This window comes from Gymnoscopelus microlampas, assembly GCF_963454915.1.
Source record: "Gymnoscopelus microlampas genome assembly, chromosome: 4".
Classification (NCBI taxonomy): domain Eukaryota; kingdom Metazoa; phylum Chordata; class Actinopteri; order Myctophiformes; family Myctophidae; genus Gymnoscopelus; species Gymnoscopelus microlampas.
The window spans coordinates 25,704,784-25,725,717 of NC_139941.1; the positions used below are offsets into that span (position 1 = coordinate 25,704,784).

The window sequence follows — 20,934 nt, forward strand, 5'->3', positions numbered from 1 at the left end:
CGAACACTGTACAAATGGAACCAAAAGGAATCCATAAGAGTACACTCTCTTCTGAGTTAAATTAACACTGAGGATCTCACTGTGAACTCTCACTCTTTCTTCCAGTCTCTCAACTTCCTCATTTTTCCTTGTTCCTTCAATCATCACATCATTCTCTTTCCTTCTCTCAAAATCCCCACTTGTCTCTCTCTCCATCTCTTATCCTCTCTCCATTCCTCCTATCTCTCTCTCTCTCTTCTCTGAGGTACAAACAGTGGCGCATTTGTTGATAACAAGATAGGAATGTCTTTTCTCTCATTCTCCTCTCTCTCCTGCGTGTTTCTCTTGTGTATTCTTTCCTCTCAGTCTTTTTCATGCACGTCCAGCAGAACCCGGAGTGTTAAATTGTCTCTGAATGTGTAAAAATGGACTTGTATGTGTCTGTACACTTTTCAGAGGTGAATTAACACTATATTTTACTGTGAACCCTGATGCAGGTGCTGAACAGATGGGAGGAAGATAAGAGCTTGCACGCTGCTATAATGCACATATACATACAAACAAATCAAAGCATATATAGCTTGCTGCTTATTAGAAATGGAAATTCTAAAATAAAGTGTAAAGATATTTTTAAATATATTTTCATGAACGGAAATGACAAACAGATGACAGCTTCCTGCCTTGGATTTCGGGGAGTTGTAGTTCCAGACTCCATATAGCATTCAGAGATTGTGGAATAGTTGTCTGGTTTACATGAGACGTGAAAACATACCCAGATACCAGTGAAATCCCCAAATACATCCATCCACAAACACATAAATGTACATACTGAACACGGAACTGAGACTTCTATCAGTCACATTCCTTCCTATCATATGTAATCCAGTATAATGGAACACAGTCAGTGACTGATTATTACAAAACTCTCAACACACTAACACAAATGTACAGTACAACACAGTCACAGGATCAAACTGAAGAAGATGAGTTTAGGAGAAGGCTTGAATGTCAAATTAAGGCCCTTAGCGACAGTGGGCGGTGTTCCAGACAGTAAACCCAGATTTATATTTGGTCATATAATGGTGTGTATAAAGTAAACATATCACCGCCTCCACGTGGCAGCTGGACATGTTCAATGCCAATGTATTTGAGTATCATGTGTAATAATAATAATAATAATAATTTAGTTCCCACTCCTTTCGGGTATTTCTTTATCACTGTCAATTTGCACATGCGTGAAATGTGTCCAATTACCCATCCCAACTATTAGCAGTGGTGGAAAGTAACTAAGTACATGTACTCAAGTACAATTTTGAGGTATTTGTAAATAACTTGAGTATTTCCAATTCTTTTACTTCTACTCCACTACATCTCAGAGGCAAATATTCCTATTATTTGACCACTTTAGTTACTAGTTACTTTGTAGATTTAGCTTACAAAACATACACACAACTTCAGCCCTTAAACTTTGGCTATTTGAAAATAGCCACACTGACGCGTTGTGAGCTTGTAGATCTGCTATTTTCAAAGGATTTTCGGGGATTTTCAGGATTTTTCTACATTCTGCATAATGAGTACTTTCTACTTTAGGTACTTTAAGTACATTTTGGTGCCAATACTTGTGTACTTTTACTCGAGTACATTTTGAATTCCGGACTTTTACTTGTCACAGATTATTTCTACACTGCAGCATTGATACTTTTCCTTAATGTAAGTAAAACATTCAAGTACTTTTTCCACCACTGACTATTAGGAGCAGTGGGCGCTACAGTATTTGAGCAGTTAGGGGTTAAGTGTCTTGTTCAGGGACACTTGGGACACAGTCCAGGGTGCGAACTGGGGACCTTCTGATTCCCAAACAGCCGCTCCACCCATTCAGCCATGTCTATCCCTAACATGACGTCCATTTCTCAATCTCTATCCCCTCCTCAGAGGAGAGGTGCTAAGGTATTGGAAATACTCCGGTAAAGTAAAAATACCTAAAATTTGTACTTAAGTACAGTACTTAAGTATATGTACTTAGTTACTTTACACCACTGCTAAATGATGAGAGATGGATAGCTGTTTGCTTTTCCACACCTCCTCCTCCTATGTCCTATTTAAATCTCTTATTCTGTTTGATCCTCATGCATCTCTGTTATGTCTCTTACCCGCCCATCTCTCTTTCTACCGCTCTCTCTCTCAGGTGAAAAGATCCAGCGTAGATATGCGTGCCTTTCTTTACTTCCCTTTCCTGCTCTTGTCTGTCTATTTCTGTCTGCCTCTCTCTCTCCCCCACTCAGAGGTAAATAACAGGTCTATAGACCAATTATTTGTTTACTAACATTGAGCCTGGACGCACAGGTGATTGTTTCACGCAATCAATTCCCAACCTGTTTCGGGGTGCACTGGTTTCAGCACACCCCAACCCCCTCTTGTGTGTGTTGGCTAGTGAGACGCGTCCTAACGAGACCTGATATAATGGGTTTCGTTGCGCGCATACTGGCTGCGTGCAGCCAGTGTGACGTCGTCTGTTAAGGGGTCTATAGTGTTGATTAGAGGCATACGGTCTCTCCTTTACTGCCTGGATCTCTAATGAGGAGCATTGATCCTGCTAGACTCTACCTTTATTACACAGTCGATACACACACGCACGCATAGACATATCGCTTGCGCGGACGCATGCACGCACACGCAGGCAGGCTCAAAAGTATTGATAAACAGAAATATGCTTGCATATATACAAATACAGGTCACGTTTTTTTTCTTCTTCCCATACACACAATCACATGGACACGAGTACACAGTCTCAGACAGAAGATCACATGAGTGCACACATGCATGCACAGACAGTCGGGGAAAGTAACTAAGTACATGTACTCAAGTATACAATTTTGAGGTACTTTTACTTTACTGGAGCATTTCCAATTTTCAATACTTTTACTACTACTCCACTACATCTCAGAGACAAATATTGTACTTTTACTGCACTACAATTATTAGTCACTTCGTAATTTTGATTCTTATTACAAAACATACATTAACCACTTCAGGCCTATTTCAACTTTGGCTATTTGAAAATAGCTGATCTACTCACAACATGCTGCGATACGACGCATTGTGAGCTTGTAGATCTGCTAATTTCGAAAGATTCAGACATATGTAAACTTGTGAAACGAGGCATTCTGTATAATGAGTACTTTTAACTTTTGGTATTTTTAAGTATATTTTGATGCCAATACTTTTGTACTTTTGCTCAAGTAAATTTGGATTACCGGACTTTTACTTGTAACAGAGTGTACTTTTTCCACCACTGCGCGAGCGCACACACACACACACACACACACAGGCACGCAACACACACGCAACACACACCCGGACCGCGTCGGCTCCCCTGACTCACCGTGGACCTGGTTGATCTCGGAGTTCTGCGACAGGATCTCGTCGGCCAGCTTCTGTGCGGTGGGCAACACCTCCGTGTGGTGGACCGATATGAGGTACTGGACGAACTTCTGCAGCTGGTCCCTGCTCATCTGAAATAGGGTCTCTGAGATGGGCAGGTGCAGCTTGACCTGCTCCGGCTTCCGCACGCGGTACAGCGACAGCGCCACCACGTGGGCGCAGTAGAAGATGTCCTTGTTGCCGCACGTGCACGTGACGGCTGTGATTTTGCAGCGGTCGAAGCTGACGCTGACACTGCACACGAGCTCCGGCGACGAGGGCGTGGCCGGGTCTGTCACCGTGCCACTCAGGTGGAAGCCTAGACATTGCCGGGGAGAAAGAGAGGGAAATTTGATTAAACGGCTTCCTTTTGAATGATCTTTTACTGTCGATATTGTTGCTTTTTAAATGTTTTTGGAAACAAACTGAAATATTTCATGCCAATGAAGCAAATTGGAATTGGATGTAATTGACCCTTTAAGAACGGGAACGCATCTCTGTCATTCTAGATTTTTTTTGCCTATTTTTAAAAAAATCGTGAATCGTAAATATATATATATTTTTTTTTAAAGCGAACATTTGTAAAAAATTAAATAAATAAATACAAATGTTCCAGGGACCCCCCAGAAGCAAAGATTTGAGTTCGCTTTAAAAATATATATTCAAAGCTGTGCACCTATTTTCACGATTTTTAAAGAAATAGCAGATATACTACACTACACTCGGTGCCGCACTATGAGCTTGTATATCGGCTATTTTTGAATAGCTAAAGAAATCTAAAATGACAGAGATGCATCCCCGGATTTAATGGGTTAAGAGAAAGCGACAGAGAAGGATAGAGAAGGGAGAGGTAAGAGAGAGGGAAAGAATGCAATGATCCTTTACAGTAGCTCAAGTTTACCCAGAACAAAATGCATGGAAATACATTTCTGAAATTTTACTGTGTTGTCCTCAATGATGTTTTATTTATGCATGACGGATGTGCATTGATCTTCATTATCAAATGTACAAACAATCAAACAAGACAAGGTCTTGTTTGAAAGAGAGTACAGACTCTCTTTCATGCCAACTGCCAGACTGTATAATGCAAAAGAACTCTCTCCTTCGATGCATATGGTCCTGTGTCGGCCCAGGTCTTGTGTGGTTATGTCCATCTGTGTCTGATGTGTTTCTGTTTGTCTGGTAGATTATTTATTTTCTCACATTATGCTCCTGCAACGCCTCAATTTCCCTTCGGGGATTAATAAAGTATACCTTATCTCATCTCATCGTCAGAGGGAGAACAAAATAACATTACAAGAAAGATGGCAGGAATATACAGTAAGTATATTCTTTGTATATTATTATACAGCCAAGATATCTACCGGGTACGGACTAAAAATGACAAATGGATGATTTGATGAACTCATTGAATCTGACCTTCAGTAAATGACATAATTGAAGCCATCTCTCCAAGAGTGAATTTAAGTTCAAGCACACCAATCATGTGAAAGTCAAGACATGCGTAGTTAGCCATGGTCACCAGCCAAAAGGCCCCATGTTCTCCTGTCATGAGAGCAACATCAAGAACAGCCACAGACTCTCTGCTATTAAGTCTAATTTAATCTTTTTTTTTTTCAGTTGAAAGGACATCATTTTTCTCAACATGTCATAAAACACTTAAACTATGAAGCATAAATTAGGCTTCACCCTGAGTGATATTGCATGAGCCTGCCAGACATATTCTAGACCCAGCATCTTGCATCAGCAATCGACTCCAAAAGTGCAACATTAAGAAGAATCGGGGGAAGAGAAGTATCGAGGCTAGAGAGTATGGTTATTAGGCTGTGTACGTGATTATCAATAATATAGCCTTTCATTTGAATATAACGTTTGATCTTCTCCTGACGGCTCTTTCCAGAGGCGGCGGACGGTCATTATGCGCCGATGAATATTCATGAGTGGGGCGGGGTCCCCAGCAGTGGCCCTAATACACCCACTGATGATGAGCATATGTAGGAGACACACATACACACATGCACGGAGGCACAGCATGAGATCATGCATTTATTAATAACGGGGAGTGGTTAAGAAAGACAGAGAGCGGGTTATGAATGCATTTATGTGCTCAGGAGAGGTCTGGAAAATGCATGCATAGCAGCAAAGACATACATCTCTAAATAAATGTATCAAAGGGCTGAGCACATGGTGCGCTGTGATATCGAGCATGTATTAACACGAATATCAAAGCCTTCTCTGTGCCTCTGCATTAGGAAAGAGAGGGGTGGGGGGCTGAGAGTTGCATATTTCATAGCATATACAGTAGTAGATAGGAGTGGGGGATGAGGGTTGCCCTCTGAAAGCAGAGAGCAGGTCAAAGTAGCTTTTCTTTTTCCTAGACAGTTCTGGGTGCAGAAAGAAATAATGCAGAATGCAAAAGGAATACGCTAGTAAAGAAATAGATCCTACCACTTGGACCATACCGTCCCTATTCTGGGTGTGGACATTCAACGGAAATAGCAGATCAACAAGCTCACAACGTGTCACGTTGCGAGATTGTAGATCAGCTATGTTGGCATCATGTGTCATGCGTCGACTGTTTCTCCTTTGCACAGGGACAGAAATACTATAGAGGGAAGGGTGGGACTAGTTTACTCATACGTTAGGTCACCAGAGCCATTAATTGAGTGATCGTGGCCTAGTTTTACTGTTAAGTCTTCACCTGTCATAAAAAGGTGAAAGTATATATTGCACAAACAATATATTGCTTAAAGCAATATATTCTCTATATATTCCCCCATATTATCTACCTAGAGCGCCAATCGTTACCATTAGAAGTCCAGAAAAAACAAGACTAAGAAACTAAAAACACTACAAGTGACCCCTCGGGCGTGCTGCTTCTTACACCCACCAGGACCAAACATAAATCGACTGACATTGCCACTCTTAGAAGCCCATGGGGACACCAAATCAGTATTGCGTTCATTATGTAATCTGCCTATTAGAGTATGAGAAATATTGTGTGCACAGGTGACATTCTGTACTCAGCAAGTTTCATGGCATTGGATCTTTCGTGTGCAGGTCCAAATTCTGGCCTAATGGTGGCACAAGAAGTAAGGCCATGTGGTCAGCAAAATATGAAGGGGTCATCCTGTGGGGAGCATGAATGTGCACAACAAATTCCATGGCAATCCAGCCAGTAGATTCGGCGATATTACCGTTTTTTAAGTGATTGACGGGCCGACAGACTGGCCAACATCGCCATCATTAGAGCCCCCACTATAGCAGAGCTAAAAATAGACCGTTTTAAGTTGTGTAAAAAACTCCCTACTGATTGCAAATGACTTTTTATAGTTCCTAATACAGAATGCAATGCAAGTGTGTGTGTGTGTGTGTGTGTGTGTGTGTGTGTGTGTGTGTGTGTGTGTGTGTGTGTGTGTGTGTGTGTGTCAAGATTAGCCCATGGTCCAGAGAAGGGAGGGGAAAAAGGGAACATCAGAAACATGTGGAGCTCAAAGGAAAATCAGCCTCTGAACGACACACACACACACACACACACACACACACACACACACACACACACACACACACACACACACACACACACACACACACACACACACACACACACACACACACACACACACACACACACGCCTGTAAAAACAGCTGTATTCTCTTTTGCAAATATCTTTTCTTTCTCCCAAAGGGAAAATTAACACACTAGGATTTTTTGTAGATTCAAAACATGTGGAGAATGAAAAACTAAGTGGTGATAAAGGAGTTATTCGTGTTCTATTGTGAAACAGTTGCCCTGGGTTTAACGGACACTCTCTCCTTCCAACCTTCCCCTGCTCGTTTCATCTCTCTCCCTCCCTCCCTCCCTCTCTCCCTCTCTCCATCCACATTCCCACAGCTCCCTCTCTCTTTCTCTCTGACAGATGGGTAGGTAATGAGTTTCGCTTCTCTCCATCCAATCGTCTGGGCACCAAAAACTGCCCCCCACGCCAAAACTGCCCTTTTAATTTAGCCAAGCGCTGAGTACAGGGATATTACTGTTTAGACACACACATGCACGCTACCTCGCTGCACGCACTCCTGGTGCACCTCTCCCGTGTTTCATTGTTGGTTCTCACTGTTGTTGCTGCTGTCATTATGACCCCCTCTAGGGATCAATACACACACACACACACACACACACACACACACACACACGACTACTGGTTAGGTGGGTATGAAACCTTCAATGTCTCATGTGCTAGCTATTAGGGAGGCTGCATTCCCCTCTCCGGCCCTCATAGCCCCCCTCCCCTCTGCTAGTGTGGTGTTCAGGGCTGTTTCTGTGTTCATGTTGGAAAAGCCAGGGCAGGCTTTCAAAGGAACCATGGCGGCCATTTTTAGAACAAGGCCTCTGTGAGGTTGCCCTAGAAACCCCTCCTGACCGCCCGGGTGAAATCACACTTGGCTTGAAGCTCTGTGCAAGGAGTCTGATAAAAAAAAAAGTGCATGAAAAAGCAAGCAAGAATGAGCGTATGTGAGTGTGTTTGAGTATACTGTGTATATGTTAAAAACCCCACAAAGGACCATGGACCACCCATACTCCTAAGGGGACCCACATCAAAGCATTCTCCCCCAAATAGCCCCTCTCTCTATCTCTCGTTCTCTTTTTGAAATCATATAAGTGCCGATAAGCCAGCAAGCTCTCTCTTGACCAGCAAGGACCACTCCTTCTGTCTATTCAACAAGCAGGGGCCCCAGAAATACCAGAATCCTGCTCTTATTTCAAGGAGGAAGGCCTTGAGTAAGACCCACAGCTCCTTTGACATACACCCATGCAGACGTGCCCTGACGGAAGAATGTAGTCTTTATATAGGCCCTATAAAATAGGATTTAGCCATAGCTTACCCTTCCCACATGAAGGCAGTCAGTGGGGATTGGGGCCGGGGCTGAGAGGTTTGCTTGCCTAAGCACAAAAGCGCTCAGTGTTGCAAAACCACTGGGGTAAATTAGATTGAGCATCATACATATATTTCCCCAATCAAATTAAGATTCCAAGTCAATGGAGAAAATTCAGGCCCAGCAGTGGGAAGGTCATTAAGTTTATTGGCTGAATTGGCTCATGAGTGACTGTCACCTAAATCTAATACGGCACCATGCAGTGTGTGTGTGTGTGTGTGTGTGTGTGTGTGTGTGTGTGTGTGTGTGTGTGTGTGTGTGTGTGTGTGTGTGTGTGTGTGTGTGTGTGTGTTTTGGTTGTGTGTTTGCAAAAAGAAAGAAAGAAAGACTTGAATGTAGAAAATAATTTCAAATAGAGTGTGGAAGTGAGAGACAATGAAGAGACAGTAGGAAGGTACAGAGAGTTGAGGCCCATTCCCCAGCTTCTGTTGTGCACCTTAAGCTTTGAACATCAATTAAATTACTTCCAAGAACTGCAGACAAAGAGGAGCAGTGCCTAAAATCCCAGCTCTCCAACCCTAAAACGCCTGTGCAACTACAAGGGCCACTTCTGGCGCGATCTGGCTGCTAAGGTTTTCAAGTGGAATCCTCTGTTGGCCAGAGGAGGCCTGGTAGATCTTCACAGGGAACCGCCGGTGGACTGGAATTCCATCTGTTTAGACTGCCTGACTCAGAGGCCCTACTGAAAGGAAATCTGGCCTAAGCCTAGAGAAAGACCCGGCTGTACAGTGGGTCGTCAAAGGGTCCCATATCCCACCCACCATTCTGCAGTGCACTCTCTGCACGGCGGCTCCTTGAACTAGGCTAATTAATGATATTACAAAGGAAAACAAAACCCTTTTAAAAACTGCACAGAGGGTTACGTCTAACTATACAGTCATTGTGTGTGTATGTGGTGTCCAGGCGTGTGTGGTCCTATAAGGAAGCCCCCATACAGAGACTATAAACAGAGATCAATGCAGTTCTGCAGGAGACCACGCTCCAGGCTTGGGCGTGTGTGTGTGTGTGTGTGTGTGTGTGTGTGTAGGTGTGGGTCATACTGGAATAACACAGCTGAGCTCCAGAGGCAGCCATATTTGCTCTTCAACTCGTCGGACAGTCCAAAGGCCCTTTTCTCTGCAGGTGTTTTCACGACACATGTCAATGCACATACACATGCACAATGCACACACACAAAAACACATACTGCTAGAATATGCATAGACGTACTGTCACTGTCAGATAAATACACACAAATGAATGGTTTGAGAAAATGTCTGAATTTCAAAGACATTACTTCCGCTTGAGATTCTGACAGCAAATCTACATATTAATCATAGCAATAGAGGGTATCTGTTTGCAAGCACAGTTGTGTGTGTGCGTGCGCGTGTGTGTGTGTGTGTGTGCACACACACTGACGGCCTGCGGGTGATTGGAGTTGTCATCAGCTGGCGGCTGAAATGACAGTCGACCACTGGGCTGCTGCCATATAGTTGCCATGCGGTACATCAGGAATGACTTGCAATTTTCTAACTATCACTTACAAACTGAATTCTAATTTTATTGGATTGGGCCTGTCAGGCGGGGCAGGCTTTACAGAAATGCTCCGGTTGGCCTGCTGGTACAGAAAAACAGGAATGGAGTAGGGGTGTGCCGATACACTAATTTCACGAAACGATACGATACGATATTTGGCTCACAACTTCGATACGATTTCGATACGATACGATACGCACTTTTTTTATTATGAAAATATATGGAGGAGAAAAAAAGAAAATGCAAACAAATAATTCTATTTTTGCATTATTCAGACATGCAAACTTGTAGCTTTTCAGCTACAATAGCCGTTTTGAATCCAAATAGTATGACACCTGACCCGAAAAAAAAACATGTTGTCACTCTTTTCACTTCGGGGCCGTTTTTATGCCTGATTATTATGATTGTAAAAAAAAAAAAAAAAAAAAAAAAAAAAAAAAAAAAAATTCAAAAACGATATTTTTTTTTCCCAAAACGATACATATCGTCGCGAAAACGTATCGCGATATATCGCGGGACGATATATCGGCACACCCCTAGAATGGAGAGATGAAATTGAACCTAAATTAAATAAATATTTATGATTTGCACAGTTCAGGCTCATAGGATTTATTATCAAATATTGTAGCTGGAGGAATATTCTTGTTGCAGATAATACACGGAAGCTAACCGCTAGCATGCACGGGGGTGCTCCTTCCATTCCGACATCTCACCACTCCGACTAGTGGCTTCCGCGTGCGGTTAAGGTTAGGGTTAGGGTTAGGTATAGGGTTAGGCGACATGTCGGAAAGGAGAAATGCACCCGCATGCACGATAGCTACCACCCACGGGCAGAAACATTTCAGAAGATAATACTATTGTCAAGACTAAAGAATAGGCAAGACGTAAGTCATCTTTATGCCTGTGACATACATTTGATAAAATATCATCCTATGGCAACATTATGCTTATTAATACATACAATATAGCTATGGTATAGGCTAAGCAAGCTTTCTAGCTACATTTCTTGCCATAAATAACACCTGGGTTTGGAATTTGAGATGAGACCTGCATGCTGCTCACTGGACTGTCCTATGGACCAAGATCCAATAAATCTCTGTCATCGGATAAGCCAGGAGCCAGCTAATTCTTTCTCCTGGCTGTACATTAACTATACATTATCCCAAACCGTGTGCAAGGTTCATTAGTGTGAATGAAATTACAGCTGGCTGGAAACGAATGTGTGTAATTAGCAGGGGCGGTCCCTGTAGAACAGGGCGAGCTATAGGCGGAGGTAATGGGATCCATTGAAAAGCCATTGTCTGATAATTCAGGGCTTGAGAGTCGCTCTAATGACAAACCTATACACTAGAGACATAACAGCGCTGGTGTCCTTCTCGCACCAACGAGGGTGATAAAGCCAGGCCTGATCTGGTCTGCTTTTCTTACTTTAAAATCCTGAATGTTTTTTTTTTAAGTCAGAGAGTGTACAAATGTAACCAAATGCCCATTTGAACAGAGATAACCAAATGCCCTTTTGTATACTCTCCTTGTTAAAAATGGACAGATAAACACCGAAGCTGTTACTGTGTGTTCTTCGATGAATTGAGTGCAAAAGACCCCAATGGAAACAAGCCATAGTGCTTTCCTTTAAAATCTTCTTAGCAGACCTTGTATTGAACTGTACTTCCCTGTGCTTGTTTTTACAAACTGTTAATAAAGTATTCAATCAATCAATCAAACTGTGTAGTACCGCTATGGTACAACACAGTTTGCTGATGATAGCTAGCCGTAACGTGAATGGTTTTATTTTGGCGACTGAATGGTGAGTGGAGACATGTAGCACTGTTGAAAACCTAACAATGTGAGTGCTTTGTATGCAGTGCTTTGCTAACATTTTAAATCCTTGAGCATATCAACACTCTGCCAAATGATTTTGTTTACGTTTTGCTATACAAGGAAGAGAAAAATAAAAGGACAAATAGAGGTTATAGGGATGAGGTTAGAGGTTGGCCTCTATAGGCCTGTGGCAAACTGTAAGAAAATACATATAAAGTACAACTAATGCAGAGAAAAGCCTCTAACATGGATTGGGAAAAAAAGAAAATGAACTCCCACATGAAAACAACTGGGTACTAATAAGACTAGATGGAAAAAACAAAAAACAACTGTGTGCGTCTATGTGTGCGTGCGCACATGTGGCTTTTTAGGTTCAGTAGTCCATGCCAGGAAATAACCTTACTCTTATTACCCCTCCCATTTTGCTCAGGCGGACACACACACACACACACACACACACACACACATAAACTACTCCACCCCCTGAACCAGACTCATGATGCATTCATGTGCATAGATACACAAACGCGCTACACATGTGTGAGCGATGCATGAGCACACACACACACACACACACACACACACACTTCAGTGACTCCCTGCAGTCAAGCTCCTTGTGCTCACAAACAGCCCCTCCTTCCTTTTTTTCACTCCAACTCCTCCCCATTTCCCCTCCCCTGACACACACACACACACACACAAACTCAACGTCGCCTAGCCCTAAGCTGACCCGTTGTGTGTACTGACGTCACACACCAGACAAGGAGAGGCATCATTCCACACACACACACACACACACACACACACACACACACAGGCCCCAGTCAAAGGGGGAGGCTGCATTCCAGCACAGACACTGAGGCACACATGCACACAAAAACACACATCGCCACGCCTGGCGGTGGGAAGCATGGGGAGCGCTCAGCTGTAGCGGGGAGGTGGGGGGGAGGGGTCATAGAGAGGAGGAGGAGGGAGGGGAGAGCAAGAGAGAGAGAGAGAGAGAGAGACAGAGAGGGATGGCTGTGAGCCAGTGTTCCTCTGAGCTCAGCACTCCCCCTTTCAGCTCCAGCCAGCCGCCCGTTTGCGTAACACAGCCCATGCGGCCCGGTCGGCTCGCACTTAACCCCTTCCTTCCTGGAGTCACTGAGGTCACACTCTGTTCTCTATTCAGCTGTGCCGTCACTTCCTGCTCCAGCTCCCCGACACACACGTCCCCCTCCCGTCCCCTCCAACCTTGCCTGTGGCTGCCCCCAAAATAGCACTTGCCCACTACTCACGTTTTTTTACTATCTGACACACGCACGCACCCGCGCGCACACACACACACACACACACACACACACACACACACACACACACACACACACACACACACACACACACACACACACACACACACACACACACACACACACACACACACACACACACACACACACACACACACACACACACACACACACACACACACACACACACACACACACACACACACACAGATAGACTCACACCCTCCAGCCAGAGAAATTATCATCCACCAGGAAATAGGTTAGCATTCCCCCCTTTCGCTCTTGTTTTTCAAATGACTCGGCCAGTTGTATCCAGCCACTATTTTTTTGGTTTTCGTTCTTCCCCTGGTGCCAAAACCAGGATTGCGACCTGGTACACAAAGTCATAATTTAAAAAGTAGCCGGTCTGAGAGAGTGACCTGGTTTCAGAGTTAACATCTCCTCCCTCAGTCAGAAGCCATACGGGAGCCCTGACAGCACAAAAGAGCCACAACAGCTGAAACCCACACCCGTTCATTAGTAATTAGCGAGCTTGGCTATTATCATTATCAGACAAATACATTGCTCTCTAACTAAGTGCCTCGGGCGCTGATTAGTTTGTGATGGGAAATTAGCAGGCACGCGGCGACAGCGCAGTATGTAGGTATGTGCACACTGCCTCCTGCTCAGAACAACCAGTTGACCTTCCCAGAGCCATCTCCGCTTATGTAGGCCAAAGTGTCCACTCTGCCCACAGAGATGTGAGGTCTCATACATCAGACGTGCAGTGTGAGCCCCCCCGCCCCAACCCCCTCCTGATGAGAAGTGTCATTCCTCACACTAACCACAGCAGACACAGTCCACAGCAGAGGGAGGAAGACGGAGGGAGGTGGGGTTCTCTCACATTTAATATCACTTGACACGCGTCATCCAGCATCTCTCAAACTGCCGCTGAGCCTGTGTCAAAAGCCCCAGTCCTATTGAACACACACGCACACGCGCGTGCGCGCGCATACCGTGTGTGTCACAGTATGCCGACTCTCGCCCAAACATCAAACAAAGAAAAACCAAAGACAAACATCACAGCCGCCCGGTGCCATGATCGACAGGGTACTGCATGAAGAATGGGAGTAGAGAGATGAAGACATAGTGTGTAACAGAAGAAGGTATAACGGAGGGAGCAAGAGAGACAGACAGACGGACAGACAGACAGACACAGACAGACAGACAGGTTGAAAACATCTCCCTTGAAATTGGTGGTGGTCGATTCTCCTGCCTGCAGGCAATTCCTGTAAATATTGACGTTGATGTTAGGGCCACTCTCTTAAGGATAAGCTATAAAACGAGAGGGTTAGATTTACTCTGTGCGAACTGTAAGCCTCTGAAATCACATGCTGCATTTGGCCTGCTCTCTCTCTCTGAGCTGAGCACATTGAGGGGAAATGGCGAGGGACTTTCACAGGGGGAAGAAGCTACAACCACATGAGGGAACTGAGCTCTCTCAGTAGGTTTACAGCGAGCTACTCTCTGGCTCTCAAGATGGTTTAGGTTTCCACTCTCAAGCTAAAAGCAGGCAGCTGACATGAAAACCATCAGAGAGACCCCTCTACTTCCCAGAAACAGCTCTCGTTTCATGTAAATAGCTGCCTTTCGTGGCTACATTGAGATAAATTGCACCCCGCTGGACTGGAGAGAGACAATGTTCACCCTGGAGCCTCTTTTGTTGACATCTGTACGTGTTGCCATGACGACGCACGTCTGCCCTCTACGAAGTGTGTTGCTGCTGCATGTGCCTTGACGGGCTTTGTGTGCAGGGGACACACATACTCACACCCTGTGTGCGTGTGGACATGGACAAGCGTGCGCGCGCACATACACACACACAGGAAAATATTTATAATCTCTTCGATATCTCACAAACAAGTGCTTGCACAAAAGCTTGCTAACAGCTAAAACACACAATGATTAGTCAACAGCCAATCAGCCAAAACATTGAGTCAGATTAGCCTAGCATTCTAACTCCCTTCCAAAACAATATAGCAATCAATATGTATTTTAGGGCCGGGGAGTAATCAGCTAGCAACAGGGAGCTAAACTACTTAGAAAGGTTACAAATAGCTTTCCAGGGTTGCATTGTATTAAAAGACTGCATGGTTAAAAGTAACACCTTTGCCAATCACAGCTATGTCGAATTCTATGCATGTATTGTGTAACAAATGCATGTGTTCGCATGCATCGGTTTTGTATACGGATTAGTGTGTTTATCTCTCAAAAGGACCACCTCACACTTGATTAAATTTGTTTTGGGATCTGTATTTTCATTAGAGAATAGCAGCCAGTTGGACAGGAGAATAATCACATCCATATGCAATTATGCTGATTGTGTCACTTCAGAGAGCCATGAAGAACTGCCTCACTTCTGAGACCATATGAAACAAAGACATACTGCCATCAATGGTTTCATTTTGCATTACATGTCGGTGTTTTGAGATCCTCATTATGTTCATTTGGGACGGTAGAATGGCTAAGGAGGAGAGCAGTGGGCAAACAGGGGTTTAGGGGAAGATTAAAGGGGTACAGGCCCGGTACCATAGCAACTGTAAAGGAGGTTGAGGGGGGTGTGTGTGTGTGTGTGTGTGTGTGTGTGTGTGTGTGTGTGTGTGTGTGTGTGTGTGTGTGTGTGTGTGTGTGTGTGTGTGTGTGTGTGTGTGTGTGTGTGTGGGCCTCCTCCTGTGGGCAAGTCGGCATCCACCCATGAAGTAGGTCAATGAGATTTGCCCAAATTAGGTCAGTAGCAGTCAATTGTGCCATCCTGGACAGGAGAAAGAGAGGGAGAGAGAGAGACACAGACAGACAGACAGACAGACAGACAGACAGACAGACAGACAGACAGACAGACAGACAGACAGACAGACAGACAGAAAGATATATAGAGAGAGTCCAGACAAACCAGGGTTAGGAGAGCAGAACCAAGCAGCTTACTTCAATACAGCTTTCACACTCAGCTAATTACTGTTGTATAGGCCAACACACACACACACACACACACACACACACACACACACACACACACACACACACACACACACACACACACACACACACACACACACACACACACACACACACACACACACACACACACACACACACACACACACACAAGCCCCAGAGTGAACAGTCTACAGTCGCCTCATAGCGGGAAAAGTTCTAAACAACTTCAAGCCGTCAGCTTTCCTCTTCTCAAGCATCCCTGGGATCAGAATCAGTGCACATCAAAAGCCTGGTTTGAATTGAAAACGCTTTGGAAAAGCAGTCCAATTCAGTTCCACCGCTCAGGTCTCCCCCCTCCTCCCTCTACCCCCCCCCCCCCACCTAGCTGTTTGGATGGTTGCTTTTTTACCTCCGTTTCTTCTAGTATTTTTTTTATTGCTTTTAGCCTCCCTAGTTTGAAGAATCCACATCGTGAGAGAGAGGTTGTCATGCATTGTTGCCAATAAACGACGGAACAGAGCAACCTTTGAAGTCTGTGGCAAGTTCTGATTTGCTTTCATCGGCCCGCATCTGTCAGTCAACGAGAGAAAACGTGACTCCAAAGGAAACTTGAGTTTTTGTGTGTGTGTGTGTGTCTTGATTTCCTGTACAAAAAAAAGAGGGGGGGGACGGGACGAATTTTGACAACAAAGACAACAACAACAAAGAGCGCATTTGGGCGTCCGACAGACAGTGAGTGGGCTGTGTAACAATCCATGTGGAGCAGCGAGGTGTTCCAGAACATTCTGATGTCGCATCAACTGGTACAGGCTGAGTGCTTTGCTGCTCCCTGCACAGCAAAATCCTGAGTGTTGGTTTAACGGTTAAAGAGTTGAAAAATGGATCCTTTATGGGTACAGTTTTACACTCCCACACTCAGGATTTTGCTATGTGCCTACTAGGCTGCCATGGCCCATTTCCACACAGAGGGGGAAAAGTAAAGCACAAAGGAGAGTGAGTGAGTGAGTGAGTGAGTGAGTGAGTGAGTGAGTGAGTGAGTGTGTGTATGTTTGTGTGTGTGTGTTTGTCCCACTGTAGCTGAGGGGCACTCTCTGAACGTTCCTCTGTCTGGTTAAACTCGTGCATTTGGGTGTTGGTGAGACAGAAAGAAGCCCACTGACAGGTGTCTTCTGTGGGCAATGTCTGTTATTGAAGAGTGATGCTAGAACCTGGGCCTGAGCTTAATCACAGAAGCCTGCATTCTCACTGTGACAGCGATGGGGGCAGGGGGGGGGGGGGGGGGTGTGGGGGGGAGTGGCGTGTGTGTGTTTGTGTGGCTGGGGGGGCAACGGCTAGCCTTCCCTGGGCAGCGATCAAATTCGAGCCCCTGGCTTGCCTTGAGATGTGTCAAGGCCCACATCCCCTGCCATCCCCCGACTGTCTATCATGTGTCATATGCTTCACTCTCACTGTGTGTGTGTGTGTGTGTGTGTGTGTGTGTGTGTGTGTGTGTGTGTGTGTGTGTGTGTGTCTTCACTGATTAAAAAGATAGACACCTTGGGGAAGACACGGAAATTACATCCAAGGACAAGCTACGGAAGGTTTTGGGGAAGTGTGGGGGCACAATGACTAGATTTAAGGAATGAACAGTCTTTGGGAGCGAGGCAGCACTGCAGTGAGCTACAGTGACTAGCGCTGTTAGCCAGGGATAGAGGCCTGGCTACAGAACTTGGTTAGGAGCCATGAGCGCTGAACTGCAGCCAACCTGGATGAAGCTTCGCTCCAGCGGAGTTGGGGCAGTACCAGGAGCCTAGCTACAGACCATAGAGAGAGAGAGAGAGAGAGAGTGATAAGTGAGCAAGGAAGAAAGAGAGAGTGAGGGTATGGGTGAGAATGTGTGAGAGAGAGGGAGAGAGGGAGAGAGAGAGAGGAGAGAGAGATTTGGGGCTTTTGGGCTCAGAGCTAGGATGGAGGGGGCGGTTAGAGCAGGGGCCAGAGAACCACTGAGACTCGGGTTGAGCTTAGGCTCAGAGGCAGGGCCATGGCCAGGCCTTTAGCTGGATCTGTTGAGAGAAGAACCAGGGCTAGAAGCCAGGGGGACAGGGGGAGGGAGAGAGAGAGATTGAGAGAGAGAGAGAGAGAGAGAGAGAGAGAATAGATTAAGGGGGAGGCAGGGGCTGGGAATAGGAGGAGGCTGTGGCCAAGCCAGAGCCTGGGCCAAGGGCCCCAGCTCCAGATTTAGTCAGCTGTTCCCCTGGCCAGCAGCTGGAAGGACAGAGAGAGAGAGAGAGAGACAGAGACAGAGACAGAGAGAGAGAGAGAGAGAGAGAGAGAGAGAAAGAGAGAGAGAGAAAGAGAGGGTGGGGGTGGGGGTGGGAGAGAGTGAAAGTCGGGAGGAGAGTTATGGGAGAATTTTAACAAGGGGGAATGGAAAGTGAGAGAAACGGGAGGTGAGAAGCGATAAGGGGAAAGGGAGAGGAGGTAGGGAAACTATAGAGGGAGAAAGGAGAAAAAGGAGAGGGGAAAGAGGCGAGTGCAGAGTGCTGGGGTTGGTGGTGTAGGTTTGGACAGCGGACAGTGGAAAAGCCATTAGATTCCTGTGAGAGAGAAAACAGCGCAGAGAGCAGACAGACTGACAGAAGGTGGTTAGGGCTCACTGGCTTCGCAACCGCGCTCTTCCCTTCCTCACTCACTCTTCCTCCTGCTCCCTCTTTCCTCCCTCCCTCCCTTCATCCTCCACTCCTCTCCTCTCCTTCCATCATTGGTTGTATTATTCTCCGTCTCATTCCCTCTGAAGCAGTTGTGGCCCAGCAACAGTCCTGCTATTCATTACACACGACCTGCAGGCATGACCCTAAACATGCACCGAGATCCCAAACAGGTGCCCCTCACACACTCATACTCGCACACATGTGCATACGCACACACGGTGAAGTGATTACACACTGCAGAGTGGGGGACGACCGACACGGGAAGACTCAAGACAGAGGGGGAGAGAGAGAGAGAGAGAGAGAGAGAGAGAGAGAGAGAGAGAGGAGGGGAAAATAAAAAGCCCTCTATGCAAGGGCCCACGATGAGGGAACTGAGGGAGCAATGTCAAGGAGATAGAGGGATGGAAAGAGGAGAGGACTTCGAAGGGGAGAGAGAAGACGATGTAATTAAAGCTGGGCACATACGTGCTTTGTTTCCAATGAAAGTGGCGAAATGAGATTTGGAGTGGGAGGGTGGGGGGTGGAGGGGTTGCCACAGGGCAAGCAGTCGCTGCTAGCAAAGCACTTTATGGCCTATTATATTCCATTCAGATGGGCCAGGCGTCTGGGATAAAAGCATTTTAGCCTGTGTGATGGGGAGTGAGTCAGCACTTGGAGCGCTTGCAGGTGGACGCCCTCATAACTACACATTGCATATCAATGAAGTGGCTGGCTTGTTGCATATGGATCACTCACTCACTGCTCCCGCCCCTCAGGGGTCCCTCGTCCTCCCGTGTCCTCCTCCTTCTCGTTCTCCTCAACCTTTCACACCTTTAGATGGAGCCATTCAGTCCTCTCCATTTATTGTTTATTTTCTCTCTCTCTCTCACTTTCTGTGGCTGCAATGAAGTCATTCTGGAATGCAGGGATCTCCATTAGAAATTAGGGGGGAAAAAGAAAACCGGAAATGTAGAAAAATACATCACTAATAGTATTTCTCCCCTATTCTATTCCACTCTAAACAAACCTTCTCCTCCTTGCCTTTTTGCCTCGAGTGTGTCTCCTAAATTAACTCTTGGTGTCTGCATCTCTCTCTGGAATACATGATCCTCCCCCACCTCCCATCACTCTATCCTCTCCACCACTCTGCCTCGCTCTCTCCAGTCTCCACCCAGCCTACCCTCCTCTCTTCCCCTACTTGCATCCAGCCCGCTGTCTACCTCCGTGTCTCTCCATCTTCCTCCCCCCCCTCCTCCCGTCCTCTCCCTCTCCTCCCATCGGTGGTGGTTAATGGCGTAGGGACCCGGTGTGGAATATAGATCAGTGTTAGATGGATGGGGCACCAGGAACTCCGGCCAGTCCCGTAGGTCCCAGACCAAAGATTAACTAAATATTAGCTGACAGGAAGAGAGAGGGAGAGAGAGGGTGGGAGAGAGAGGGAGAGAGAGGGAGCGAGCGACAGAGAGCGAGAGAGAGGCAGGGACACAGCTGCTGCTGCTGCAGGACAAACGACAGAGACTGCTTTTAACTCCTTCTGCTCACTGGAGAGTAGAGAGTGGGGCGAGAGACATGTGGTACACACACACAGAGCGAGAGAGAGAGTGTGTTGTGGAGATACACTGAGCATATGAGGCACACACTCACACACACACTGGCTGCACACATGGAAGTGCACACACGTAAACAGAAACACACACACACACACACGACTACGAGATACCCAGGGAAAAGGAGCCCGCTAATCACATTCTCTCCTCCCCCTCTTGGCCCGTCCAAGGCGGATGGGGGGGTTGGGGGGGGGAATAAATCTTTATTAGGAGATGTGTCCCTGCTTTATCGATCGCTTCTCTCCTTCCCTCCCTCCTCCATCTCCAGCCCTCTCTCTTTCTTTCTCCTTCTTTTGTTATTTTAGGCGTGTGTCGCCCATCCAGTTCAATCGAGTCGGGCTGTACATCAGAGAGGGCCATTACCCATGTCTCCCTGGGCTGGGCTGTCGCTGGCAGTGAGCAGGGGGGTGGCTTGGAGGCGAGGCAATATTGCCGCCCATAGGGGATAGCCCGCCAGGTAGTCCGTCAGCTAGCCAGGCAGCCATTGGTTGGGGGGGGGGGGGGGGGGTAAAAGAATGGCGACAGACAGGGTGGCCCACTAACACACTATGACAGACTAAATCTGGAACACTCTGACATTGGAGAGTCAGGGGTTTTTACAACACCGCACGGTGAGACAACAGTAGAGAGGCCCTGTATAGAAGTACCAAACTGTCCATGGAAGAAGGCGTGGAACGCTCGGATGGCTCTAGAAGGAGCCTCTGAAACATCATGCTGAGAGGAAAGAAC

At 46.1% G+C, this 20,934-nt stretch overlaps 1 protein-coding gene across 2 annotated transcripts in view; it reads right to left on the minus strand.

Annotated features, from left to right (window-relative positions):
* Positions 1-20,934, minus strand: part of LOC311043879 (zinc finger SWIM domain-containing protein 6-like) — a 60,308-nt gene that overhangs the window by 27,889 nt on the left and 11,485 nt on the right. For both annotated transcript variants that reach the window (XM_084055286.1, XM_084055285.1), the window contains exon 2: positions 3,362-3,718. In XM_084055286.1, coding sequence (XP_083911412.1) covers positions 3,362-3,718 — 357 coding nt within the window. The remainder of the gene's footprint in view (positions 1-3,361; positions 3,719-20,934) is intronic.